The 23,503-nt window shown below is 38.3% G+C and overlaps 1 protein-coding gene across 3 annotated transcripts in view; it reads right to left on the bottom strand.

Annotated features, from left to right (window-relative positions):
• The window catches only part of USP47 (ubiquitin specific peptidase 47), a 67,286-nt gene that overhangs the window by 12,716 nt on the left and 31,067 nt on the right, over positions 1-23,503 (bottom strand). For 2 of the 3 annotated variants that reach the window (XM_063117286.1, XM_063117288.1), the window contains 12 exons: positions 13,890-13,985; positions 13,639-13,791; positions 10,851-11,018; positions 9,882-10,013; positions 8,594-8,670; positions 6,957-7,012; positions 6,261-6,373; positions 4,903-5,007; positions 3,938-4,145; positions 3,570-3,685; positions 3,290-3,409; positions 1,800-2,580 (listed from right to left, as the gene is read on the bottom strand). In XM_063117286.1, the coding sequence (XP_062973356.1) occupies positions 1,800-2,580; positions 3,290-3,409; positions 3,570-3,685; positions 3,938-4,145; positions 4,903-5,007; positions 6,261-6,373; positions 6,957-7,012; positions 8,594-8,670; positions 9,882-10,013; positions 10,851-11,018; positions 13,639-13,791; positions 13,890-13,985 (2,125 nt within the window). The remainder of the gene's footprint in view (positions 1-1,799; positions 2,581-3,289; positions 3,410-3,569; positions 3,686-3,937; positions 4,146-4,902; positions 5,008-6,260; positions 6,374-6,956; positions 7,013-8,593; positions 8,671-9,881; positions 10,014-10,850; positions 11,019-13,638; positions 13,792-13,889; positions 13,986-23,503) is intronic. The other variant, XM_063117287.1, reaches the window with a different exon arrangement.

Here is a 23,503-nt window from a genome sequence, read left to right as displayed (position 1 = left end):
GACATTGCACAGAGTTGGCCCTTGTTGATACACCTGCAAATTTCAAAAGGATAGGTGCAGTGGGTTTTTTTGTTTTTGTTTTTGTAAAAGGGGAGTGTTCATATCTGGAGGAAGTTAGTGATTCATTTCCCCTTATCCCCTTTCTCCATGGGTATTTTTGGTAATTTGTATGAAAACTGTGTATGTCAGAGATGTCCCTAGACAAGAAACCTGCAAAATTTCAGGATTAGTGCAGAGGCTAGGGAATTAGTTTAAGACTTTTTGTTTTCTGTTCAATTGGCACCAAAGTCACAGAAAGTGCAATAGGACAGGAGGATGTGGAAAGTACAGTGCCACAGGAAGAAGAACCTCAACATCCAGCTATTTCCAAGCAAGCACACAATGCTATCTGTTTCCAGGTTCCACAGACACCACCAAACCATTTTAAACGTTCCTGGGTGAGAGAACTAGCGAAGAGCACCAAACAATGGCTCAGTTCTTCAATACATTATTGCAAGATCCCTCTTTCAAAATACTGGGATTGGAGAGATGTATTAAAGCCATTCACTGTGATTAGAAACTAGGCCTGCCAGGCACAAAACTACACTCTGCCTCCTGTTTCTCCCTACCCTGGCGTTTTCCTTATGTATGCTTGAAAAAATGTATCACTTTTTGGAGATGCACAAAATCTGTATCCCACTGATTCCTGAAACTCTAGGAATGTTCAGATTCAGTCCACTTTGGAGGAGTGCCGCTTCATTTTGGCAATTCCTGGATATGTCTGAATCAGACTTTGATTCAGGGTTTGGCTGAATCTGAAGCACCTCTCTTTTATTCATCATATTCATCATCGTACATATATGTGTGTGTATACTAGGGATGTGCTCCGCTTCTCTTCGGTTCAGAGAAGCAGGAGCGAGGCGGCCTAATTTGCCTCCAGAAAAGGCGGAGGCGAAGAGAGTCAGGGGGGCTGCGGATCGAGGTGAAGAGGATCGCCTCAATCTGGAGATTCGCCTGCAGGTAAGTGAGGGGGAGGGGGACTAATCTGGTGCCGCCATCCATGCGGTGGCGGCAGCGCCAGGTAAGGGAGCAGGGAGGAGGGCCGCTTACCTTCCTCAGTCGCGGGCTTCAATTGAGGCCCCGGTTGAAGGCGGAAGTGAAGGCCAAGGCCTCTTCCGGCTTCAACCGGGGCCTCAATTGAAGCCCACGACGGAGGAAGGTAAGGGGGCGGGGTGGGTGGCTGGCTTATCTTGCGCCGCTGCTGCCGCCGTCCATTATAGTGACGGCGGTGAAGCCGGATCTCGCTCCGCGGAGCGGGAGACGGGCGGAGCGTCGCAAAGAGGATCGGGCCTGATCCGGATTTTCCGGATCGGGCCATGAAGCAGATTGCGCTGTCCGTGCACACCCCTAGTGTATACCAATTGATTCCAGATTTATTCTTCCACAAACAGAACAGGTGGAAGGAGAGTGAAGAGGCAATTTTAGCAATTCTTTTCCCCACAGCACCACCTCTCATGGTGCTCTTTTTTCAGGAGTTATAGGGGATTGCAGGAAGGGAGGATCAGCAAAAATCACCTTCTCTTGCTTCAGCCAACATGATAGTCCTGGGTGTGAAACTCTGCCTGACTCCAAACTTTTAAAAAACACACATGAATGCATTAACACACTCCTTAAATATCTAGAAAAATCTCTCCCTGTTGAGTACATAACTTGTAAGTCTGTGTGTAAATCTACAGGTTTTGTTGAAATGTATGTAATTATAAATAAAATATACATTTCTAGATTTCAAGTCATTACATTTAGCTTTTCTTCATACATACATTTTTGTCCTTCTCCTGAACCTTCTTCTGCAATATAGGGCTCTGCCTTGAAGTACATATATTGCGTTTCTCCCCTGCTCTTCCCACTTTCATCATATTCACTGTCGGTTCCAGAATCCTCTTCAGCTGTATCCCAGGTTTCCTTCTTCCCTTCATTGGCTTTGGATCTCCTACTGCTTGTTATGCTGTGTGAGTCAAGTCCATTAGCCAAGGGCATTGTGGCATTGTCTACGTTGCACAATGTGTCACTGCTGTGACTTGAACTAAGAATATCACTGTCCACTGAACTTGTACTCCTGTCATTATTCACATCAGAATCTGACCGCTCCTCAGACTGGAAATTATCTGGATCGGAAACCTGAATTTGGTTTTCAAGTTCTCGGTTTTCTGCTGATGTTGATGAATCTACCTCATTTGAAGGTGATTCAATGTTTTCAAAGTCACTTGCCTCTGTACTCTTACTGCTGTCTCCATTGTCTCCGTCTTGCTGCTGTTGCTGCAGAGACAACGTTTTAAGTTTTTCAGTGCTTTCTTCTAAGATAGCTTCTACTGATTTCATATTACCTATAGGTCCTTTCACTCTTTCACAAATTTCCTCTAAATTGCCAGAATCTCCACTGGCTTTCTGAAGAACAGTCCTTCGAAACTGTGATCCAGGGGATTGTTCAGGTAATGAAATGTACAGTTTGATTGTATTTGCATGGCGATCCAGAAGTTTCCATAACTGTGAATCCGTAAATGCCAGCTGTCGATCTTGTGACTCCGAACTTTCAACAAATACCTAAAATAAAAAAGTAGAGAGCCAACACACAAGAACTTTTAAAAAAAATTTAAAGGAAATTATCTAGAGCTTTCATAATATGGAAGTATAAATAGGATGTATCTGTCACTTGAAATATTCCTACAGGACAAACTTATGATCTCAGCCCTAATGCTGCTGAAATCAAGAGAATGGTTATTTGCTGGATGCCATCCAAACTTATTGTTTCAATTTGTTTTCATAGGCTATTTTGAAATAAATATTTTTAAAAAACACATGCTGAGATACAGGCTCAGTTCACACAAAACATTAACCCACTATGGGTTATTGTGTTGTTTGAACACAGTACGTTTTCTTCAGGGTGGTTTATTGTTTTGTCTGAATGCACATTTCCTCCAGGGTGGCTGGTCAACCATGCAATGCGGCTTATTTTTTTCAAATTATCCACCCTGAGAACCCATAGCTTGTTGGGTTGTTCAGGGTAGTTAACAAGCGACGTTGCATTGTTAACAAGCAACCCGGTATTATTTTTTATTTTTATAAAATAAATAAATAAAAAACCTGTAGAAAATGTGATGCATTCAGACAACACGATAACCTGTGGTTCAACAACCCACACTGGGTGACTTAGCATGCTGTGTGAACCTAGCCACAGTGGGTTTTATAATGATTTGAATACAATATTAGAACATACACTTTCAAAGACAATTTGGAAGGCAAAATATCTTACTTTATTGCTCCTAAAAAAGCCTTCAGCTTTAAGTGTTTTGTTGGCCACGCTGAGAAGACGCAAGTCATTGTAGCAACGTTCCAGCACAATCCGCATTGTTTCAGCCGGCAAGTGTACAGCCTAATGCAGCAGAATGAAAGAAGAACTGTTATTTTTTAAATTGTAAACTAGAAGGGTCATGTCCACATACCATGAAAAGGGAAGGGGGAGAAAGACGATATGGAGATCAAGTCAGTCAAGCCACCCTTCACAACAATACAGTTTGAGTCAATTGATTTACCTTTGAAATGAGATGCTTGAATTCTGTAACGGTCTGGTTCAAATAAGCCCTAACACTAATAGGAGAAGCCACAGTTTCTTGCTTTAGGTCAACGACATGAACTTTTACCATAACTTCTGTCAGAACAAGAAAATAAATATCACATGAAGATACATGAAATGAAAAGAGTGGGGATAACATCTCAACAGTTGCTTTAGCTATTTAATAAGCAGCCATTTAAATACTTGTTCAGATAAAGCACTTAGTTTAAATTAAAAAAAAAACGATTTAAGTAGTCTGTTTAAAGATTTCTCAGCTTAGTTAAATTATGTATGTTTATTGAATTAATTTGTTTCTCATAATACAAAATTCTGTCAAATATTACTTACCACCAGGTTTATAACACTGGAAAGTCTGGTCAGGTTGCCTTGTTTCCAGAAGGAGATCAAACATGTATGTTGACTTAACGCCTCCAAGCAAGATTCCCATTGGAGTGTCCTCTTCTCCTTCATATGATCGCTCCAAATAATCATGGAATTCATCATACTTAACGAGACGACAACAGTCCAGAGGAATCACCTCTTCTAAATCCATTATCTAAAACCAATGCAAAATTTAAGAATTTCTTGAACTGTCCAGTAAATCTGACCAAGTATTCAGTCAAAATTGGAGGAAAGGGTGCTATTATTTCAAGTGTTGTGATTTTACCAGATGATCCTAACCACCTTGAGTTGCCTTGCTAAAAGAAGCAGAAATAAATGTTAAAATCTGTACGCTTGCTCAGTGGTTGAAAAATAGTAATGCTGAGATTCCCCCATGCATCATTAAAAAGCAGATTGGCAACATTCTAGATGCAACATTGACATTAAGGATTGTAGTGTAATTTCCTGATTTAGATAGAGTAGCATAGGCAACTGAGTCAGTTTCATAAATTCCAATAACATACTGAGTCAGTTTCACAAATTCCAATAACATACTCTCAAGGTTTTATCTTTAACTGTACAAGATTTTTTTAATCATGTTAATAACTGTTGCTTTTCCAAGATACCACACAATTATTGTCCTCCTGAAACAAAAAAGGTAATAATTAAGAAAATACTATGGCTAAGATCAAAAGAGCTCTAACACATGTTGAAAGCACTTCCATGAGCCTATCGAGAATATCACCAAATTCCTCTCTCCTGACTATATAGCATGCTGCTACTGAAGATGCCCCAAGTTCTCAGCTATGGCTTTTCATGCGGTGCAAGAAGATGCAATAAAACAGTGGGACCAGAAAACCCAAAACTTATGCAGAGAACACTAGTTGCAGCCTTTGTATATCAATTACCATCTGATAAACATTGTACTATACCTTATAAGCAATCTCTACAGCCTCCTTTAGAGTCTTGTCCTTGTGAACTTCTAGTTTATTCTCCATCATTAATTGTTTCATAGGATTCATACAGAATAATTTTATCTGTATAGCCGTTAACAAAAACAGTAAGTCAAACGCATTTTCAAGTACATTTGATAGCTCTCTGCTAACTAAAGTAATAACATACAGAATAAATATAAAATAAAATATAGTTTATGTTTAAATATTTTGGTCAGAACAAAACTGAGATATTCAACTATTACAAGGAAAGTAAAATATAAACTGGAGAACAGCCATTCCTCTCTTATTTGTTTTATACACGTCAAATAATTTTTAAAACATTACAAATACCTCTCACAACCTATCAACATGGGCTTTATATCAATGAGTTTTTAAAAAGGACTATGCCACTCAAAGCTGGAGTGGAAGTCTAAAATTCACAAATAATACTGAAGATGGACACATAATGGGAGCGGCGATGAAGGAGCATTTGGGCACATAGCCTTTTCCTGGTCCGATAAATCATGCTTTATTGGACTGAGATTGTTACTACTTAACCAAATCATTGTCCAACTAAAATAGGGGTGGGCAACTTGTTGCTCGCCAGATATTTTGGCTTACAACTCCCATCAGCCCTATCCAGAATAACCAATGGTGAGGAATCACTGTGGTTTGCATTTTTCTTTTGTGTTTGTAGCTTGTTATGTTCTTTCAGATTTGTGGTTCCTAATTTTTGTGAACTGGCCAGAGACCTTCAGTTATTGGACAGCATAGAAGTGACATAGTAATAACAACCATGGGAATTGTAGGTCAAAACATTTGGAGGGCCATCCCTGAACTAGACAGTTAATAACATTTTAGATTTACTGTACCTGAATAAGAACCTAAGAAAAGCCATGCTGGATCAGACCAAAGGTCCATCTAGTCCAGCATTCTGTTCACATACCTGCTGACCAGGAACCCACAAGTGCAACAGCACCTTCCAACCCATGTTCCCCAGGAGATGGTGTACATAAGTTTACTGCCTCTGATACTGGATGTAGCACACATCCATCAGGACTAGTAGCCACTGATAGCCCTCTCCTCCAGGAATTTATCTAACCCCCTTTTAAAGCCATCTGAATTGGTGGCCCTCACTACATCTTGAGGTAAATGTAGTTCCCTAGAAATCTACTACATAGTAGTAATTTGCAATCATAGTGCCAAGAGGGACCAAGCAGACTATTCAGGTTATCAACCAACTCTGAACTAACTAATAAAGTATGCATCTTTTTGTTTAGACAAATACTGTAGTATACATAAAAAATGTTCTAAGGAGAATTTCTGCTGAGTTGATTAAACATGCCAGAACAAACCTTGCAAGTATTGCGCTCTATTTCACGCTGCCTCTTTTCTTGTTCTTCCAACTCCTTTTCTTTTTCTACCAATCTTTTAATATGCTCTGGATATTCATTCACTTCTAGGAACTCTATCAATACAAACAGACAAAAATTAAAGTATGAGCTGCTTGTTTTGAATATTTAGTGCCTTGTAAGCTTTCGTTTATTTGTGACCAATTCTCTCTCTAAAATGGAGCTCCGGGCAGTATCTTATCTAGAAAGCACACAGAGACATAGCCCATTAGCCTCAGCAGCAGAACTGCATCATGCACCTTCAGTTCATCTCTAGGTTCAGAACACAAAAGTTTTTCCTTTAAATTTATTTTGTATATAGTACATGCGTAATATGATTTGTTGTATTAATGTATTTTTTAAAAAAATTCCATAACATTATTGGTCATGTTTAATCTATATGACCAGATATGTATGTTAAAGTACTTGTGTAAGTGAACACATTGCATATACAGACTTTATAAAAAAAAAAACAGTAAGCATTTAGTATGATTTATTATATTTCAGAACATTAAAGAAAAGGGTAATGTTTTGAAATAATCTTTGCCTTTCCCCTCAAAATGGACAAATATCTTCGCTCATTAATGCAATTTTATTTTCTATAATACATATTTTAAAAGCATAATTATTCTATGAAAACTATGAAAACAAAGTACTTACTTGCATTTCTCATTGTATCCTTCAGTCTATATATAAGCATATATGCGTTTGTAGAGCTATTGGAAAGATTTTTTTAAAGTCAGTAGTTGCATCTTTGGTGTCAAAATAAAATACATGTACTCACAATAGTCAAATTAAACATGTATAATGTAAGTAATACCTTAATAACTAACTAGAAGCATTTTTTTTTAAAAAAAATTACTCAGCCCACATTTCCAAAATATTTCCAACTGGCACAAGTATTTAAGTGGAACTGTGTTGGATCTAGTTTCTTTTCCACCCACCAGCAGCAGCATCCCCTGAGCACAGTTTCATTTCATTTATTACATTTCTATACCACCCAATAGACAAAGCTCTCTGTGCGGTTTACAAAGATTAAAAATCTTAAAAATACAATATTGTAACATAATATAAAGGCATTTACATACAAACATATAAACACAGAGAGATTATTTAGGGTGACTAAAGCTGTTTCTATGCCAAACCCTAACCGGAACCATGACTGAAATGGATCCAGATAATTAGTCTCATCCAAGAGCATCTACTTGCTCAAGGACCTTGCCCAGGAAAGGATCTTTTGCCACCCATCTAAAGTTATTGAGATCTTCTGGGTCCAGGGAGGATTTCTTCAGGAATGGACCTTGCCAAGGAAAGGAACATTTGCCACCCATCTAAAGTTTTATTTATTTATTTATTTATTACATTTCTATACTGCCCAATAGCCGGAGCTCTCTGGGCGATTCACAAAAAGTTATCGAGATCTTCCAAGTCTAGGGAGGATTTCTTCAGAAATAATCTCTTTCAGTTCTACTGAGAATGTGCCCACTGGCAGAAAGGGGAGGGCGAAAGAGACAATCTTCCAGAAATTCTCCCCACCCTAGAAAGCAGATATTGGATGGAATAGGGGACTGCAGGGAATCAATCAAGACTGCCTCCTCCCCCATCCTGCAAGTGGAAATGCTCTGCTGGATTGGAAGCTTCTGTGGATGAAAGGAAGCCTTCTATCCACAGAAGGAAGAGCCTGAATCCATGCTAGTGTAAATAGGCTTGACAAGTTTTCTTTTTTGAAAAGCCTCTTTGCTCAGGCAAGGGACTATCTAGGAGTGAAGTCATTTGGGGGCACAAATACTGAAAATACTGAGAAATCTTTTAACCATCATGCTGAACATAAATTAATTCAGTAAGGGAATATTGCTACGAAGATAGTCAGAAATCTCTAAACTCAGAGACTGCTGAGTATCTAATGTATAGCTCCAGCCACCCTGCATTTCTTCTAGATTTCACCGCCCTGCATTTCTGCTAGATTTTGCCCATCTAAGGAGCAGCACTTCGGGGGCGGGGTGGAAGAAAGCTAGGGCAACCATAGGAAATGTCATATAGCCACCACCCCTGTCTCCTCCCCTGCGTGGGAACTCCCCCTTTTCCCATCTCTGCACTCTCATTTCCAAGCGCACAGACATAGCCAGAACCACACTGGCTCTGAGGAGGAGAGGGCAGGGAATTCAGTTTCTGCACTCCTAGGTCGGAACCAAGATGCTCTCTGGTGGTGGGGACATAGGATTGCTCCCTAAAGAAATAAAATTAATCTGCTGTACTGGACTAGAGAATTGCTATGATGTAATTAAAACTTTCCCAACCTTGCAAAAGCACTGGAATAATACCCTCTACTTCCAGATGTTCCACCATAAGTTTTCTTAATGTCTTCATGAGTTATCTAGTTTGAAAATGAAGAGACAGACATTTTTCCAATTAGCCATTTTGTCTACAGTTATCACTAACGGAAACCATGTTTCTGATTGTAAACTTCCCCTTGGATATGGACTCTGTATGTGCAAAGTGGTGGTGGGGAAGAAGAGAACCGTGTATCCTGTACTGCAAGAATGGGCAACTCGTGGCTCTCCAGTTTTGACCTACAATTCTCATCTTCCCTTGCCAGCACTACCAATGGTGAGAGAAGATGGGAGCTGCAGGCAAAAACGTCTGGAGAGCCACAAGTTGCCCAGCCTTGCTGTTCAGTATGTGACCCACTTTGCACATCACACCAGCATATTGTGGATTAATTGTTGTTGGGTTAACCTCTGGGTTGTTTAGCCCCTACAGATCAGAGGTAGTTTACAAAAAACAGAGACGTCTTGTGTGCACTGTAAATCCCCACAAATCGTGGGTTAATTAATCCTGTTTGTCACTGAATGTCATTGTGACATGCAAACAGACGCCACACTTTGCTGAACAGATTATTAGATCAAGCTACTACTACCCCCACCCTGCTCTTATAAACCACGTGGGAACCGGCAATACAATATTGCAGTATGGACTGCTCCTTTCAGTGTTCTAGCCAGTCAGTCATTCTTTCTTCCAGGATACTCCATTCCATCCCCTCCCACTCAGTTTTCGATTTCCTCCCTTACAATAGACGGCTTTTCAAAGCCACTGAGCAAGTTAAGTCCTTAGGCAAACCCTGGGGTTCTTCCAGGCACCTTCTTGTTTGTGGATGATGAAAGGGCGAGCATCAAGAGTATGCATCGTTGGGCACTAGCCCCAGACCCAAACCCCAGCAGGGGCCCAATAACAAGAGCCCCTGGCCTTGCTCCTCCACTTTACCATTGCATCCTGCTTGTTCCCCCCACCTTTTGCTCTGGCTCAGGCAGTACTGGTGATGAGAAGGAGAAGCAATAGATGCCCCTCCCTACTTGTTCACTAGCTCTCTGCCTGTTAAGCAAGCAAGTGGCAGCAATGATGAGAAAGAGGGTGAGGAGCAAGAGCAGCTGGTAACAATGGTGGGGAGAAGGTAGACCCACTGAGTGAGGGCTTGCACTGACCAAGCGTTCTCACAAACCTGGAGCTGGTATTGGGTGATGCCACTTTGACTACATAAGGATAAACAATTGGTTACTTAGTTTAGTATTATTCTATGTCATAACTTACCTTGCTGACATGTTGATCATTGAAACTGTACCACTGATCATCACTAAAAGATTTTATGCATGCATAGTAATGGCCGCCAGCTGCACTTCCCGAATGGACCATAACAGAAAACAGTTCATATAACAATGAATTCTGTGAGATGGGGGAAACAAAGCAGAATATTGATCAAAAAAAGCAAATAGCTGAAACCTCCATATCATTTCTCATGATTACATAAAAGTATTATTTTGCAAAGCATTTTCTTCATCATTATGTCCAAATCTGGAAGCAACTCTTCTCAATTGACATTAACCTTGTGGTGCAACCACGCACCACAAGTTTAATGTTAATACTTCATAGCCACCCTCAGTAGCTATCCCACTATTAAGTAACTATGAAGTAACTGCTTAGTTTATCACTAAACAGTTAGTTATAAATGTCTAAGCTTTTATCAGAATATAGATTTCTAAAAATTGCTGAGAATTTTCAAATTATTTGTCCTTAACGCTTTTAACACCTGCATATTTTCATTTCCTCCTCCAAGTCATTAGTGATGGGCATCTGAGGGGCTGGGAAGGAGCTTTCCCTACAGGTCAGAGGTAGTGACTTTTGCCATCCTCACACTACATCGCAAATGTTTTCATTAGGGTATTGTTAAGATTATTCTGGCCTTCTTCTCCAAGTACTGTAACTTTGACATGATCATAACATAATTAATTATTATTAATAATATTCTATTATCATTAAGCTGTCACTACTTTGGAGCTGTATTTTTCTTCAGCATTTTCAGCCTCCTTCAGGCAGCTTCTACACTAGAAGAATTTACAGGGATCTGGAGCCTTCTTAATTTTGCAATATGCATTGTTCATTAATTAATAGCATAAAAGAATTCCATAAATCAGGCTCATATTTTAAAATATGTTCAATAATACTAGTGGAGTGAAATGCATTATTGTATCAAAACAGCCAAACAACCATTTTTAAAGATACCTTTTCATTGGCAACTTTTGAAATCCTTTCAGCAGTACTACTGCTTTCAAGACATATTCCTTCATCAACTCCATCGTCATTAGAAAAATCATTGCTCATTTGATCACTGTGGCAGCTGCCTTCATTCTCTGCTCCACTGTCAGTGCAACTCTCTGTTTGAGGAGACTTCTTAAAACAATAGTTTTAAAAATATTAAAGACCTGAACATATGGGGAAATACTTAAAATGGTTTAATCTAAAGTGAACACTTCGTACCTGTGTATTACATAAACATTAGGCAGTTTTGTTAGAAATGCTCCAACACAAAGAATTATACAGTTCCGATTCCCATTAGACTCAACAGAGCCCTGCTCCCTTCCACTCTCTGACTCCATCTAAGCAGGTGCATTTGCATGCATTGCAAGGCGGCATTTCAGGAAATGGAAAGTTTGTTGTTTTAACTGTTTTAATTGTTTTACTGCTTTTAAATTATATATTGTTTTAACTTGGTTCATGGTTTAATTTGTTTTTAACTGTGTATATTTACTATTTTATACTGTGTGCTTTTATCTGTACGCCACCCTGAGATCTTAATGATATAGGGCGGGATATAAATATTTTAAATAAATAAATAAATAAAGTTTGTGTGCCTCTTGCCATTCCTTCCAATGACTCCCTGCATTACCTACATGTATAAACATATAACTGGGAAGGGAAGCATGGTTACATGGAGGAGAATGCTCTGCACATGGGACCTGCACTGACTAAATCTGGCCCTATATTGTCCAACGGTAATGTAACATTTAACATTTGGCTGCTTCATCGCCGTTTGAAACTCAATATGGCAAAAACTGAACTGCTTGTTTTTCCTCCTAAACCTTCTCCTCACCTCTCATTCTCTCTTACTGTCAACGATGTCACGCTTACTCCGGTCAAGGAAACTCGTAGCCTTGGCTTTATATTTGATTCCTCGCTCTCCTTTATTCCTCATATCGAGGCAGTAGCTAAATCTTGTCGCTTCTTCCTGTATAATATTGCCAGGATTCGACCATTTTTGTCTGTCTCTTCTGCCAAGACTCTCGTTCACGCACTGGTTATCTCTCGGTTGGACTACTGCAACCTCCTCCTCTCTGGCCTCCCCTCATCTCACATCAGTCCGCTGGTCTCTGTCCACCACTCTGCCGCTAAGATCATCTTCCTGGCCCGCCGCTCTGACCATGTCACTCCGCTTCTGAAATCTCTTCATTGGCTCCCAATTCATTCCAGAATCCAATATAAACTTCTCCTGTTGACCTTCAAAGCTTTTCACGGTCTAGCTCCTGCCTATCTCTCCTCTCTCATCTCACACTATTGCCCCGCTCGTGCTCTTCGCTCCTCTGATACCATGCTTCTTGCCTGCCCAAGGGTCTCTACTTCCCTTGCTCGGCTTCGCCCATTTTCCTCTGCTGCCCCTCATGCCTGGAATGCTCTTCCAGAACACCTGAGAACTACCAACTCAATCACAGCTTTTAAAACACAGCTAAAAACTTTTCTTTTCCCTATAGCTTTTAAACTTTGAGTTTGTTCTGACTCTATACTGTTAGCTTCACCCTTCCCGGTGCCTGTTTACACTTCCCTGTCCCTGTTTGCATTCTCTTTCCCTCCTTAGTGTTTACTACAACTTTATTAGATTGTAAGCCTATGCGGCAGGGTCTTGCTATTTACTGTGTTATCTGTACAGCACCATGTACATCGATGGTGCTATATAAATAAATAATAATAATAATAACATTTCAGTTTAAACAGGCAAAGAGTATTTAAAACTCTAAAGATGCAAGATTACACATTTTTATATAATATGCAAAAGCAGGCAAAAGATACATTAGGATCTACTGTTAGATGTCTGGACAATATGTATTAAATTGGCAAGATTTCCATTCTCATTTCCCTTCTCATCTGCAACTAATAGGTAACAGCCTTTTATTTCTTACTGTTATTATTTTATTTATTTTTTAGATTTCTATATTGCCAAATAGCTACAGATCTCTGGGCTCTTTACAAAAGAAAGATTAGTTTTCTTAAATTATGCAGCTTAAATTATGGGTAGAACCCCACTATGCCCCAGCACTAGCAGTAATGATGTTGCACTAATGTAAATCAATGGCTACACGGTGCTACTAGTGCTTGATAGGGCAATGGGAAAAAGCTGTGATTTGCCACCAAATTTGTTGTCAAAGCTCTGCTTCTTTCCATTGTTTAGCAAGCTCTTGTTATGTTGCTTTCACGTTTATTACACTAGCAAAAGATCATTAGCACTAGTGCTGGGTCATAGTTGGATCCTACCCATGGGCTGAGGGGAAACCAGGAGTAGATGTTTGTGTGAAAGGACTGTGAGCTCAGTTCTGGTACTGAAAATAAAACTCCTGGGATGAGCATGTGCTCAGAGACACTCTATTCTTTAGTTTTAAGAATATGTTCACATCACTGAGTCAGTATTTTGTATTTGGCTCTGGTATGTGAACCTCACAGTTCTAGTAAAACACAAAGTAGATTTCATAAGCCTGAATCTGCCCAATCCTGGTCTAGTACATATTTACATCTCTCAAGATAATCTTTGTTTTAACCTCTCCAAGAAAAACGGAACAAGTATTAGTGCTTTCTACAAAGAATAAAAGTGTTCGTGTCTATTTTACATCCCATAAGGAAGCTAACCAAGCTACAAACCCAAAACAATTTGTGCATGATACTGTGCCAGCCAAATTACATTTCACAGCTAAAGAACTTTTTTTAAAATCACCACCACCACACTGAACTGTACTTTGATCATTACCTCATCTTCAATATCGATGAATGAGCCCATATCTAGCTCTTCAGGAAATGTCATACGATCATTAAGTTTTATCCTGTGCATTGTAGTATAATCAAAGTCAAATCTCTTTAGCTGCAAGGTCAGCAGATAAGGAAAATGCAAGAACCGCAACCCCTGAAAAGCATAAAGACAACCAAATAGGCAACGATGGATTTAGTTCCATGGTTATTGCTATTGCTACTTCATAGTTGTGTCAAAAGTTGTTTATTTACCTTTCTTGCATCACATTTCTTCTTACACCGTTCACAGAAATACTGATTGGGGCCATCAAGGATCTCAGGTTGAATGAACGCATGTAGAGCTTCCTCCTGATTTTGAAGAAAAAAATTAATGCCACTGAGTTAGATTCTACTTGTAACATGGAACTCATTACTGAAAGCAAAGAATCTTGAACTCTATAAACAAAATAATAAAAATGCACAGAGAACGGGTCAGGAAGGAAAAAATATTAAGTGTAAACAACTATTGCATTCTGCCTTAGGTAAGCAGCCAAATCATGATCAATAACACATTGCATTTTATTAAGTGGTTGATGGTTCCCTCAAGATTAGGTTTTGTGAATAATCAGAAGCCAAGTAAGTCTGTTATCTTGCACATCACATTAAGTCACAGTGGAACAATCAGTCATGAAGATCAGCTTTATGTCCTCACCCTCTTGGTTTTGTGCTTTGAGGAACAAGTGCAACATTAAACAAAGGATATTAAAAAGGTATAATCCTACCCTTTCATCTCCAAAGTGTATTGCCTTATTAATCTAAACACTTAGGTTTCAGCTCTGCACCAGGTTATGTGTATTTAAGTAGCATTAAACACAAGATGCACATCTCAGTGTACGAAAAGCCAATGGCCTAAACTTGATGCCCTTTGGTGTCTGTATGTGAGTATTGCTTTATATTTTTCAAGTTTCTAACACAGACATGAGTTCCATGTAAGAAAAAGCGTACATACTGTTAGGTATAAAAGGCAGCATAAGAAATTAATTTTGCTAGCAAGCTCAAAACCACAGAAGGCTATCCATTGGATTTCTGGGCTTCTTTCCTCCCAGTTAGTCTTTGCTAAGAGCTGCAAATTCTGCAGTGTGTCTGCTCTGAGCATAATTAGATCACTCCTTATGAGAAGTCACTGCAGAATTAGTTGCCCTCAAAGCAGACTGCCAATTTGGCAGAAATACAAGCCACTGCTTGTTTTGTTTCATTTCAGTTAGGAGATATACCAGGTCAGTGACTCATGCAGAAACATAGTGGGTGGATTCTTCTGAGGACAGGGAATTCTTACTCTTACACATTCTAGATGCAAATCATCTTTTGGGGGTTAAGAGCTAAGTATGAAATTTTAAATTCAGAAAAGAAGGGTGTTTTAGTTCTCAGAAGTGTGGAACACACTACTTTAGCTGGACTTCTACAATGAAACAATGCACTCTTCTGGACTTTGCATTTAGAGTAAGACATTTTCAAGCTCAAATATACATCCACTCTTTGGCACTGAACTTTCCCATTGATGCACTGTGGAATCACATCCAACATTTCCATTTTCAAAAAATGGGTGAGAATTCAGAAGGACAGCTATTTTTAGCAAAGTTAAAAGGTTTTAAGTAGTTGCATACTGCTTTGTAAGAAAGCCTCCTAGGACCCTGAGGACTGTTAACAATTGTCGTCCGGTCACAAATATCCCCTTCTCAGGCAAGTTGCATGAGGACGAAGCGGCTGTACAACAACAGGCACTCTCTGTAAAAACTGGTTCTCTGGGCACACATTTTAATACAGCTTCAGTCCTACCTTTGGCAGGAAAACTGCTTTGGTCGACCTGGTGGTTGGGGAAGTGTGACCCTGTTGTTTCTCTTCATCCTCTCAGTGCCTTTGATACATCAGCTATTGTATCTTTCTAAATAAGCCCAGTAGGTTAGAAGGTGGAAAGATGGTGTTACAGTGGATCCATTCCGACCTGCTGGGTAGTTTCCATAAGTCTGTATTGGGAGATTACTGATGTGCTGCAGCGCACTTGTGCTATGAGGTCTCACAGTGTTTGATTTTATCCCTTGTACTCATCTAGAAGTGACCGGAAAAGGTCAGCCAAGAATTTGGACTACACTGGTGACATCCAACTCTATTTCTCTTTGATGTCTGAATAAGCTGAAGTAGTGGAAATGCTGAACTGATGTCTGGAACCAGTAATGGGCTAGATGAGGGCTAACAAACTGAAGCTCAATCCTGAGGAGACAAGGTTCTGCTATTTATTTATTTATTTATTTAATCTAGGGAGATGGGGTACAACCTATTTTGGATGGGATTGCATTCCCCTGAATAATTAGGGTCTTGGTTTGGTGATGCTCCTAGATCTTGCTTTGGCACTAGATGCTCAGCATGGAGGACCTCTCACTATCTTAGGTTTGTATGCAACTACGATCTCTTCTGGATAATCTTGCCAGTTATCCATACTCTAGTAAACTTAAATTTAGATTACTGCAATGCATTATATATGGGGCTACCATTGAACACAGTCCAGAAACTACAGTTGATACATGGTGCAGCTGCTAGGATAACGGTAAATGAAAGTTTATCATGCTGGTGTTGAAAGAACTGTATTGGCTTCCAGTCCCCTTCCAAGCTCAGTTCAAGGTCCTGGAGCTTGCCTATAAATCCCTACCCAGCTTAGATGCCGGGTACCTGCAGGAATGTCTGCTCTTGCATCAACCTGACTCTACATCAACGTGCCCTCCTCCAAGGGACCACACCGTCTCATGTGAGGCAAGTAATAAACAGGGACAGCGTCGGGCCCTGGAGAAAGCTCCATCTCCAGGGCCTGACGCTGCTATCTTTTGGGCTCCGGTCTGGCTTTTTTGTTCTCCCCAGGCTTTTAAAATGCAGTTGAAGGATTTTTAGATCTGAATTATTGTGCTGTTTTTTTTTAACTGCTCGCTTTATAATGTTTTGACTGTATTTTTGTATTGATATGTTTATCTTTTTTTGTAAATGGTCTTAAAAATGGGTGTTGAAGGATTCTACAGAAATTCTTTAACAAAATAAAATATTGAACTATTGCCTTTAGCTTGAAATTTGAATTACTATTTCACAAAGGCTAAAATGCAGCTGAAGCATTGAAGCCTTGGAAATTCTTGAAATAAGATGTTAAGAGATTTCCATTTTGCATCTTAGTGCACTGCCCCATTTCTTCTTCACAACCAGACTCCTAATTATTAAAATAATCAGTTGTGTGAAATAACTTAGCATATCTGCAGGTAGGGGCAAGGGATCTGTTGGTTTCTATTTTAAATCAGTTGAGGATTTTACTCAAAATTAAGACATTTAACCCAGTTAGCTTGAAAGCTGACAGAAGACTGGGTTCATGAACTCCTGAAGCACCTTCACCTGTGAAGGTTAAAACAGAGACACCACTGGCATGATATTAAATGTGTTCTTTGAAAGGCAGATAAGGTCATTTCCCCCCCAAATCCTGAAAATCAATTTCTTTCATGATCAACAGTTGTTCCCTGATGTTTAAATAAGCAATAGGGGGCTTAGTCGGGCAGAAGACTCACCAATTGCAAAATGGCTGGTACACAGCTTATAAGATTACTATCTAAATCATGTTGTTTGATGGATCCCACTTTGGGAAGAGATCAAGGATATGGGAAGGTCTTCAAAAAGCCTCCAATTCATCCCTTCTCCCTCCATTTCTGAGAGCTCAGAGAAGCACTAAGAACAAACAGAACAAAGGTTTACAGCCCTGACTTTTCCACATGAACAAGAATTCTGTCACTGTTGAAAGAGAAGTAACTCTTTACAAAAGGACTGGTCTCCAGATCAATGGCTCACCAAGGGCAGGAAATTAAAAGAGACTACAGAGAGAAATGCAGTATTACACTGCCTTCTTTTACTTTGTGCCACAGACCCATTAAAAAAAAGCAAGAAAATGATTGTGTCCTTTGCCTAAATATCTTATAGTCAAGACTATTTTCTTTAAATAATTAAAACCAACAAAATTTGTATCAGAATGGCAGTTACTGAAAACTATGAAGTGGATGACGAATTCTGTAGTTTGACTCTATCACACACAAAACAATCAGAAGCAAGCATGCATGTCACTGGACAAAATGTAGATTTTTAGATGACAACTGGGACTTAAATATCTTTTCAGGGAACAATTGCTGACTAGAATTCTTAAGAAGTTTGTACCAAAACACTTGAGATATGATATTTCACAGCAATTCAGCAATTCCTTATTGTTATGTGGGAACCAATTATATACAGTTATATATTATATGAAATTTAACTGAAAACAATACATCTTTCATTAACAAATAAATGGCATGTGAATGATTGACAAAACTGGTTATGTAAATTTATGTAGACTCTGTGTGATGTGCAAGTCAACAAGGAACCATACTATTCTATATTTATATACAGATATGAACAAAAACAAATGATGATCCTATGGATCTTTAAAAAATCGAATGAAAAACTATGAATGGTAATGTATTATTCAATGACTTTATTGCTTACCAAGGAGGAAGTGATGCGTAAAATAATTATTTCAATGATATTTGATCTTGACCTGTGTGTATTTTTCTTCATACATTTTTTCATTCTGATTTTGTTTACTTCTACAATTTTCTAGAATTTGTATAATACTGCTTTCATTCATATTTTTCAGTGGAATTCTTACTATTTCCATCAAAATATATGTATTATATCTATCTGAATATTTACTCTCTCATACTAGTGTTATGTACAAAGGGTTGGAGCCAGACTATCAGTGGAAGTATATACTTCCACCCTAATTAAGTTAAACTTTGAAAAAAGTGAAATCAATAGAATTAACTTCAACTAACTTAGACTAAAGTTCTATACCCACTCTCACTTACCTGGGTGAGAGTTCATTCCCATCGAACTCAACAGGGTTTACTTCTGAGTTGATGTGCCTAGCACTGTACCACTAGCCTGGGTTTAACATGTTGGCTTTCCACAAACTTTAATTACTGCCAATATCTGTGTGTGTAAGATTGGTGATTCTTGCTTAGGACCTCCACTCTGAACAACATTTAAACCATTTGCAAACACATGGCAAAAGAGCCTTGAATAATAATAATAATATTTGACTACAAGAGCAAAACACAAACTTTTCATAATTGTGCTTTCACAGGCTTGTAATACATTTCTATCAACTACTATTGGTTATTTTACCTTTCAAATATAACCCGTGAGGAAACCTAGGTTTACTGCTCAGGTTGTTATTGTTTGGAGGGCAGTAAAACAATTCACATGTACAGATGACACTTTCTATGACTTCAATATTGGGAATGGGATGGGGCAGCATTTAGCAAATGTTAGATAGATGTAAGTTGTCTTTGCGTATACTGTCTGTTGTAGGTTTTTAAATTTTGTATATAATTTTTAATGTTTTAATCTTTTGTAAATTGCCTAGAGAGCTTCAGTTATGGGGCGGTATAGAAATGTTGTTGTTGTTGTTGTTGTTATTATTATTATTAATGTTGCCACAGGTTCAATGCAGGATGGTTTGGCATTATCTAGGTTGCTACCCCAAAAATAGTTATTTGTACAATATTATCAGAAGGTTTATCTGAGGGTACAGACTGGTATGATGATATGGGCCTAAAATACTTAAGCAGTTCATTTATTCAGGCCTGGACTCGGGTCTTTTGTACTTAAGCAGTTTATTAATGATTTCATTTCATTTTCACCTTTCTTTTGTGGTACATAAAGTTACTGGTCTGATCTGCTTAGCTATGATATATAGGCCTATTTTATTTTAAAATGTTTACAAAAAGGTGGATTTCCAAGTACAAGAGGTCCATTATCCTATATAAATTTCTGCTGTGTGGTTTTATCTTGGTTGTGCTTTTTATATTGTATTTTGTATTTGGGTTTTTAGATTGTTGGATGTTTTATTATGTTCGTAATGGTTTTAATTTTTGTGAACCGCCCAGAGAGCTTCGGATATTGGGCGGTATAAAAATGTAATAAATAAATAATTAAATAAATAATAAAAGGTTCTTTTGAAAGCCTGTTCTAGACCAGGTCTTGGGCAAGAGAATAGCTTGGGCAAGAGAATACCCATTGTCAGCCTAAGTGCTCAGCTTATGGCTTCTCACATAAGAAATATGTTTAATTTTAGATTAATATATGTGATTGCAATATATAGCACTCTGTATTAAGTACAAGAGGTCCATAATACAAGGACAGATTAAGCAATACACACTCTGTAATTTAAAAGCAGTCTATCTTTACTGAAATGGATTATATATGCTCAACCTAGTTTTAAGCTATTTTAAACAGAAAGTTCATATCTGGATCACAATGAAGCAGATGAAAGACTACTAATATTAGCAAACTGTTGCAACTATGCTGCTTTCTGCACAGCTATGGATCCAATAAAACAGTTTCTCTTGGCTACGAACAAGATATCATTACAAGGTTCCTCTTTAAAATTCTCTTCAAGCTTTATTTGGAGTCAATTCACCATTAGCTTATCCCATGACAAATCACTTATTTCCTCATATGAAGTTTAATTTTTTTTATATTGCACTTCTGCATGGTCTTGTGTGGAATATAAACAAAACCACAAATGATACTAAAGCTATACTATGATGCGAAACAATAATTTTTGAAAAGGAGAACAGAATAGTTAAATAAAATATTTCTTCAACTTACAAACAGACATGGCAATATAAAGTTGAGGTCCTAACGCATGCAGCTAAAGCAATTGAAGCTGTATTTTGAGTCAGCAGCTTAACATATTATACATTCTCCCAAAATTCCTATTTTTACAATATGCTATTAGAATTGTTGAAGGTAAATGTTTTGTACAGAATTGCAAATAGTGGCAAGACCAGCCTTTTTTTTGGAGGGGGGCAGGTTAGGTATTGACATTTTGTTGCTAACATCCATTCTCTGTCATGTTATAAAGAAATAGGAAATCACTTACCTCAAGCTAGAGTTCTTTGAAGGTAGTATCCTTCTTAGATTCCCTATTTTGGGTAGTTCCGCCTGTGGAAAATCCCCTCAGGAACCGACTAGCAAGACTGAAAGATTTTTAGATTCCCTTCCACAAGCCCTATTAGCGCATGTGTTGATCCAATTATATGCTTGTTATGACCTCTGAGCCCAATCCTTACTTATTTTCATCAATGGAGGATCAATGGAGGATACTACCTTCAGAGAATTCCATTTAGAAACAGGTGATTTCTCCCCTTCTCCAAAAGCAAGTATCCTCCATAGTTCCCAACTGTTGAAGACTAAACAACTAAAATATTTTCTACCAGAAAAGCAATTTTGCAATACAATGTAGGAAAAAGTATAAGATAGCTCAGATGAATGGAGCATCAACAGTTTCCAACATAATAGCTTTAGCAGTAACTTAGCACGTGAAAAGCTTGATTCTCATGTTCAGATATTCATAACAGAAACAGATAATGTTGTCTAAATTAGACAGAATAGATAAGGAGAATTTTCTAGAAGTTAAATATATGTAAAATGAACATCCTGTAATATCTAACTGAACTGCTTCTTTCTCTCATCTCAGAAGAAAGATTTTCAAGATAATAGACCTTAATATTATACCATTTTAAAATCCAGGAGAGGCCAGGGAATTCATTCAGTTGTTGACCTGGGTTCAAAATATGGAGGCATTCAAAATAGTTCTACCTACTCAATAATGTCACATTTATATGCCCACATGTTATAGATCACACTGCAATAAAATTACTGGGTTAATTTCATTTATATAATATTTCCTATACATGAAAGTGGCTAGAACGACGTAGCTTTTAATTAACCTAAAGTGGGATGGGCAGAAGTTGGCCAATGTGCCTAGCTTGCTGTTGGGATTCTTGCAAAGAATGCTGGATTATAAGCAAAAGCATATACTCAGGATCGCTTCTGTCTTAACTATGAATAGATTATGAGGTATGCATTCTTGCTTTGTATATTTAAACACTAGGGGGGTTAACATCTGAGATAGATAGGCTACAGACAAGGTTTTTGAGGACCCTTCTTCAACTTCCAAAGTGTGTCCCTAATTCCGTACTTTTGTTGGAAACCGGGGAAAGCTCTCTTTCGGTTAGGGCTTGGTGGTCTGCCTTAAAATTTTGGATGGAAGTTAGTCTTTTTGGGAGGGGCTCAGGTCTGCTTTCATGTTTGGCTCAGGACAACTATGTGAATAGCTGGTCCAAGCTTCTTGCCAGGAAGGCAGCTTCAATCGGTCTCTCCTCATCCCTCCTCCTTAATCTGGGCTTGAATTTTGCTTTTAAATCTGTCAAACAAAGATTGTGGGATATAGCCTTCTGTGACTTATGTACTCGCTCTTATGTTTCTTGCTCTCCCAGTGCATTGCATGTTCATTACATTGGGCCTCTTCAGCTGGCTGACTATCTAAAGAACCTGTCAGTGGCTAAATATCGTATTGTTTTCGCCAAGGCCAGATGCAATGTTTATTCTATTGAATTACTTCAGGGCAGATATGCTGGTGTCCCTTATCAGGAATGACGGTGCCCCTGTAAGAATATGGAAGTGGAGACGATAGCGCATATCCTTCTGTCCTGTAGCTTTTATAATCAGGCCCGCCATCTTATGATCACCCCATTGTTGAGTAAACTGTCCAGAAGTCCAGACAAATTTTATGTTAAGTTTCTGTTGGAAGACAAGTCCTCAAGAGTAACTTTGGCTGTTGCTAAATTTCTTACAGTGGCGGCCAGGATTAGAGCTCTCTGTGTATTAGATGAAAGTTGATAATAGCTCTAACTGTATGATTTCATGTTTGATTCTTGTTTTCTCATGGATCTATGGATCGCAATAAAGCAGTATGGTATGGTATTTAAACACTCAAGAGGACCACAGGGATCCTAGTTTGGTTTTTAAAATAGCTCACATTTTAAAGGCTGTTATGGAAAATATTATTCGCCAATCTCAATTCTCAAAACTCTTTTACCAGAGCTCCTTTTGCTCTGTACAAAATGTATGCCTTAATATTGTGAAAAAAGCCACCATGAAAACAGAAACATAGCAATGGTTTGCAATTCTAAGGTTGGAAATGCATTTCAAAACAGGCTATTTAAAACATTTCTAGGATGTTGTAAATAGTGTTAAGATTATTTATTACCAAGATCTAGAGATAATAAAAAGCTATGCCCAGCGTTCTACTTTATGTTATGGATTTTATTATTTCCAGCAGTGCCTACTCTTAACCCTCCCTCATGCAGTTCAGGAGGGAGAAAATGTGGCATGTTTCAAACGCTTCCTGAAAATGCATCTGTTCATTTTGCTGCCTAGTATTTAACTGTAATTAATCGTGCTGCTCCATCTTATTGCTCCTTGTAGTGTTCTGTACTACTACTGTAATTTTAAATGTGATTTTAATATTTATATACGAACTGCTTAGGGGATTTATTATATTAAGCAGTATAGAAGTATCACTAACAAATAAATAATGGATTTTTAAATTAAGTATATTGGCCACAAGGAGTCTCATAAATTTAATAATAATAATAATGAATATGCACAGCTGACAGTTTAATCATATCAATTTTGATAGCTGAGTGGGTGAGTCATCACACTATAATGAAGGTTACTGTTGAATAAATATATATCCATAAAATATTATTTGGTTTATTTTCTCATTTTGCTGTAGATGATCTCTCCTTTAGATTCCCCCTTCCCCCCTCAGCAAGTATACCTGAAATTCCAAATTAGAATTCTTTATTTGTTCTACAGTATTATTGGACAGATTGGAAATATACTAAATAAAATAAAAATACAGCAGGTACTACTAATTTCAGGTTAACTATTCTAAGGCAAGCCCACCACATCTCTTA

The sequence above is a fragment of the Elgaria multicarinata genome, chromosome 2 (genome assembly GCF_023053635.1).
Source record: "Elgaria multicarinata webbii isolate HBS135686 ecotype San Diego chromosome 2, rElgMul1.1.pri, whole genome shotgun sequence".
Taxonomy (NCBI): Eukaryota; Metazoa; Chordata; class Lepidosauria; order Squamata; family Anguidae; genus Elgaria; species Elgaria multicarinata.
This window is presented reverse-complemented; position numbering and strand designations above follow the sequence as displayed.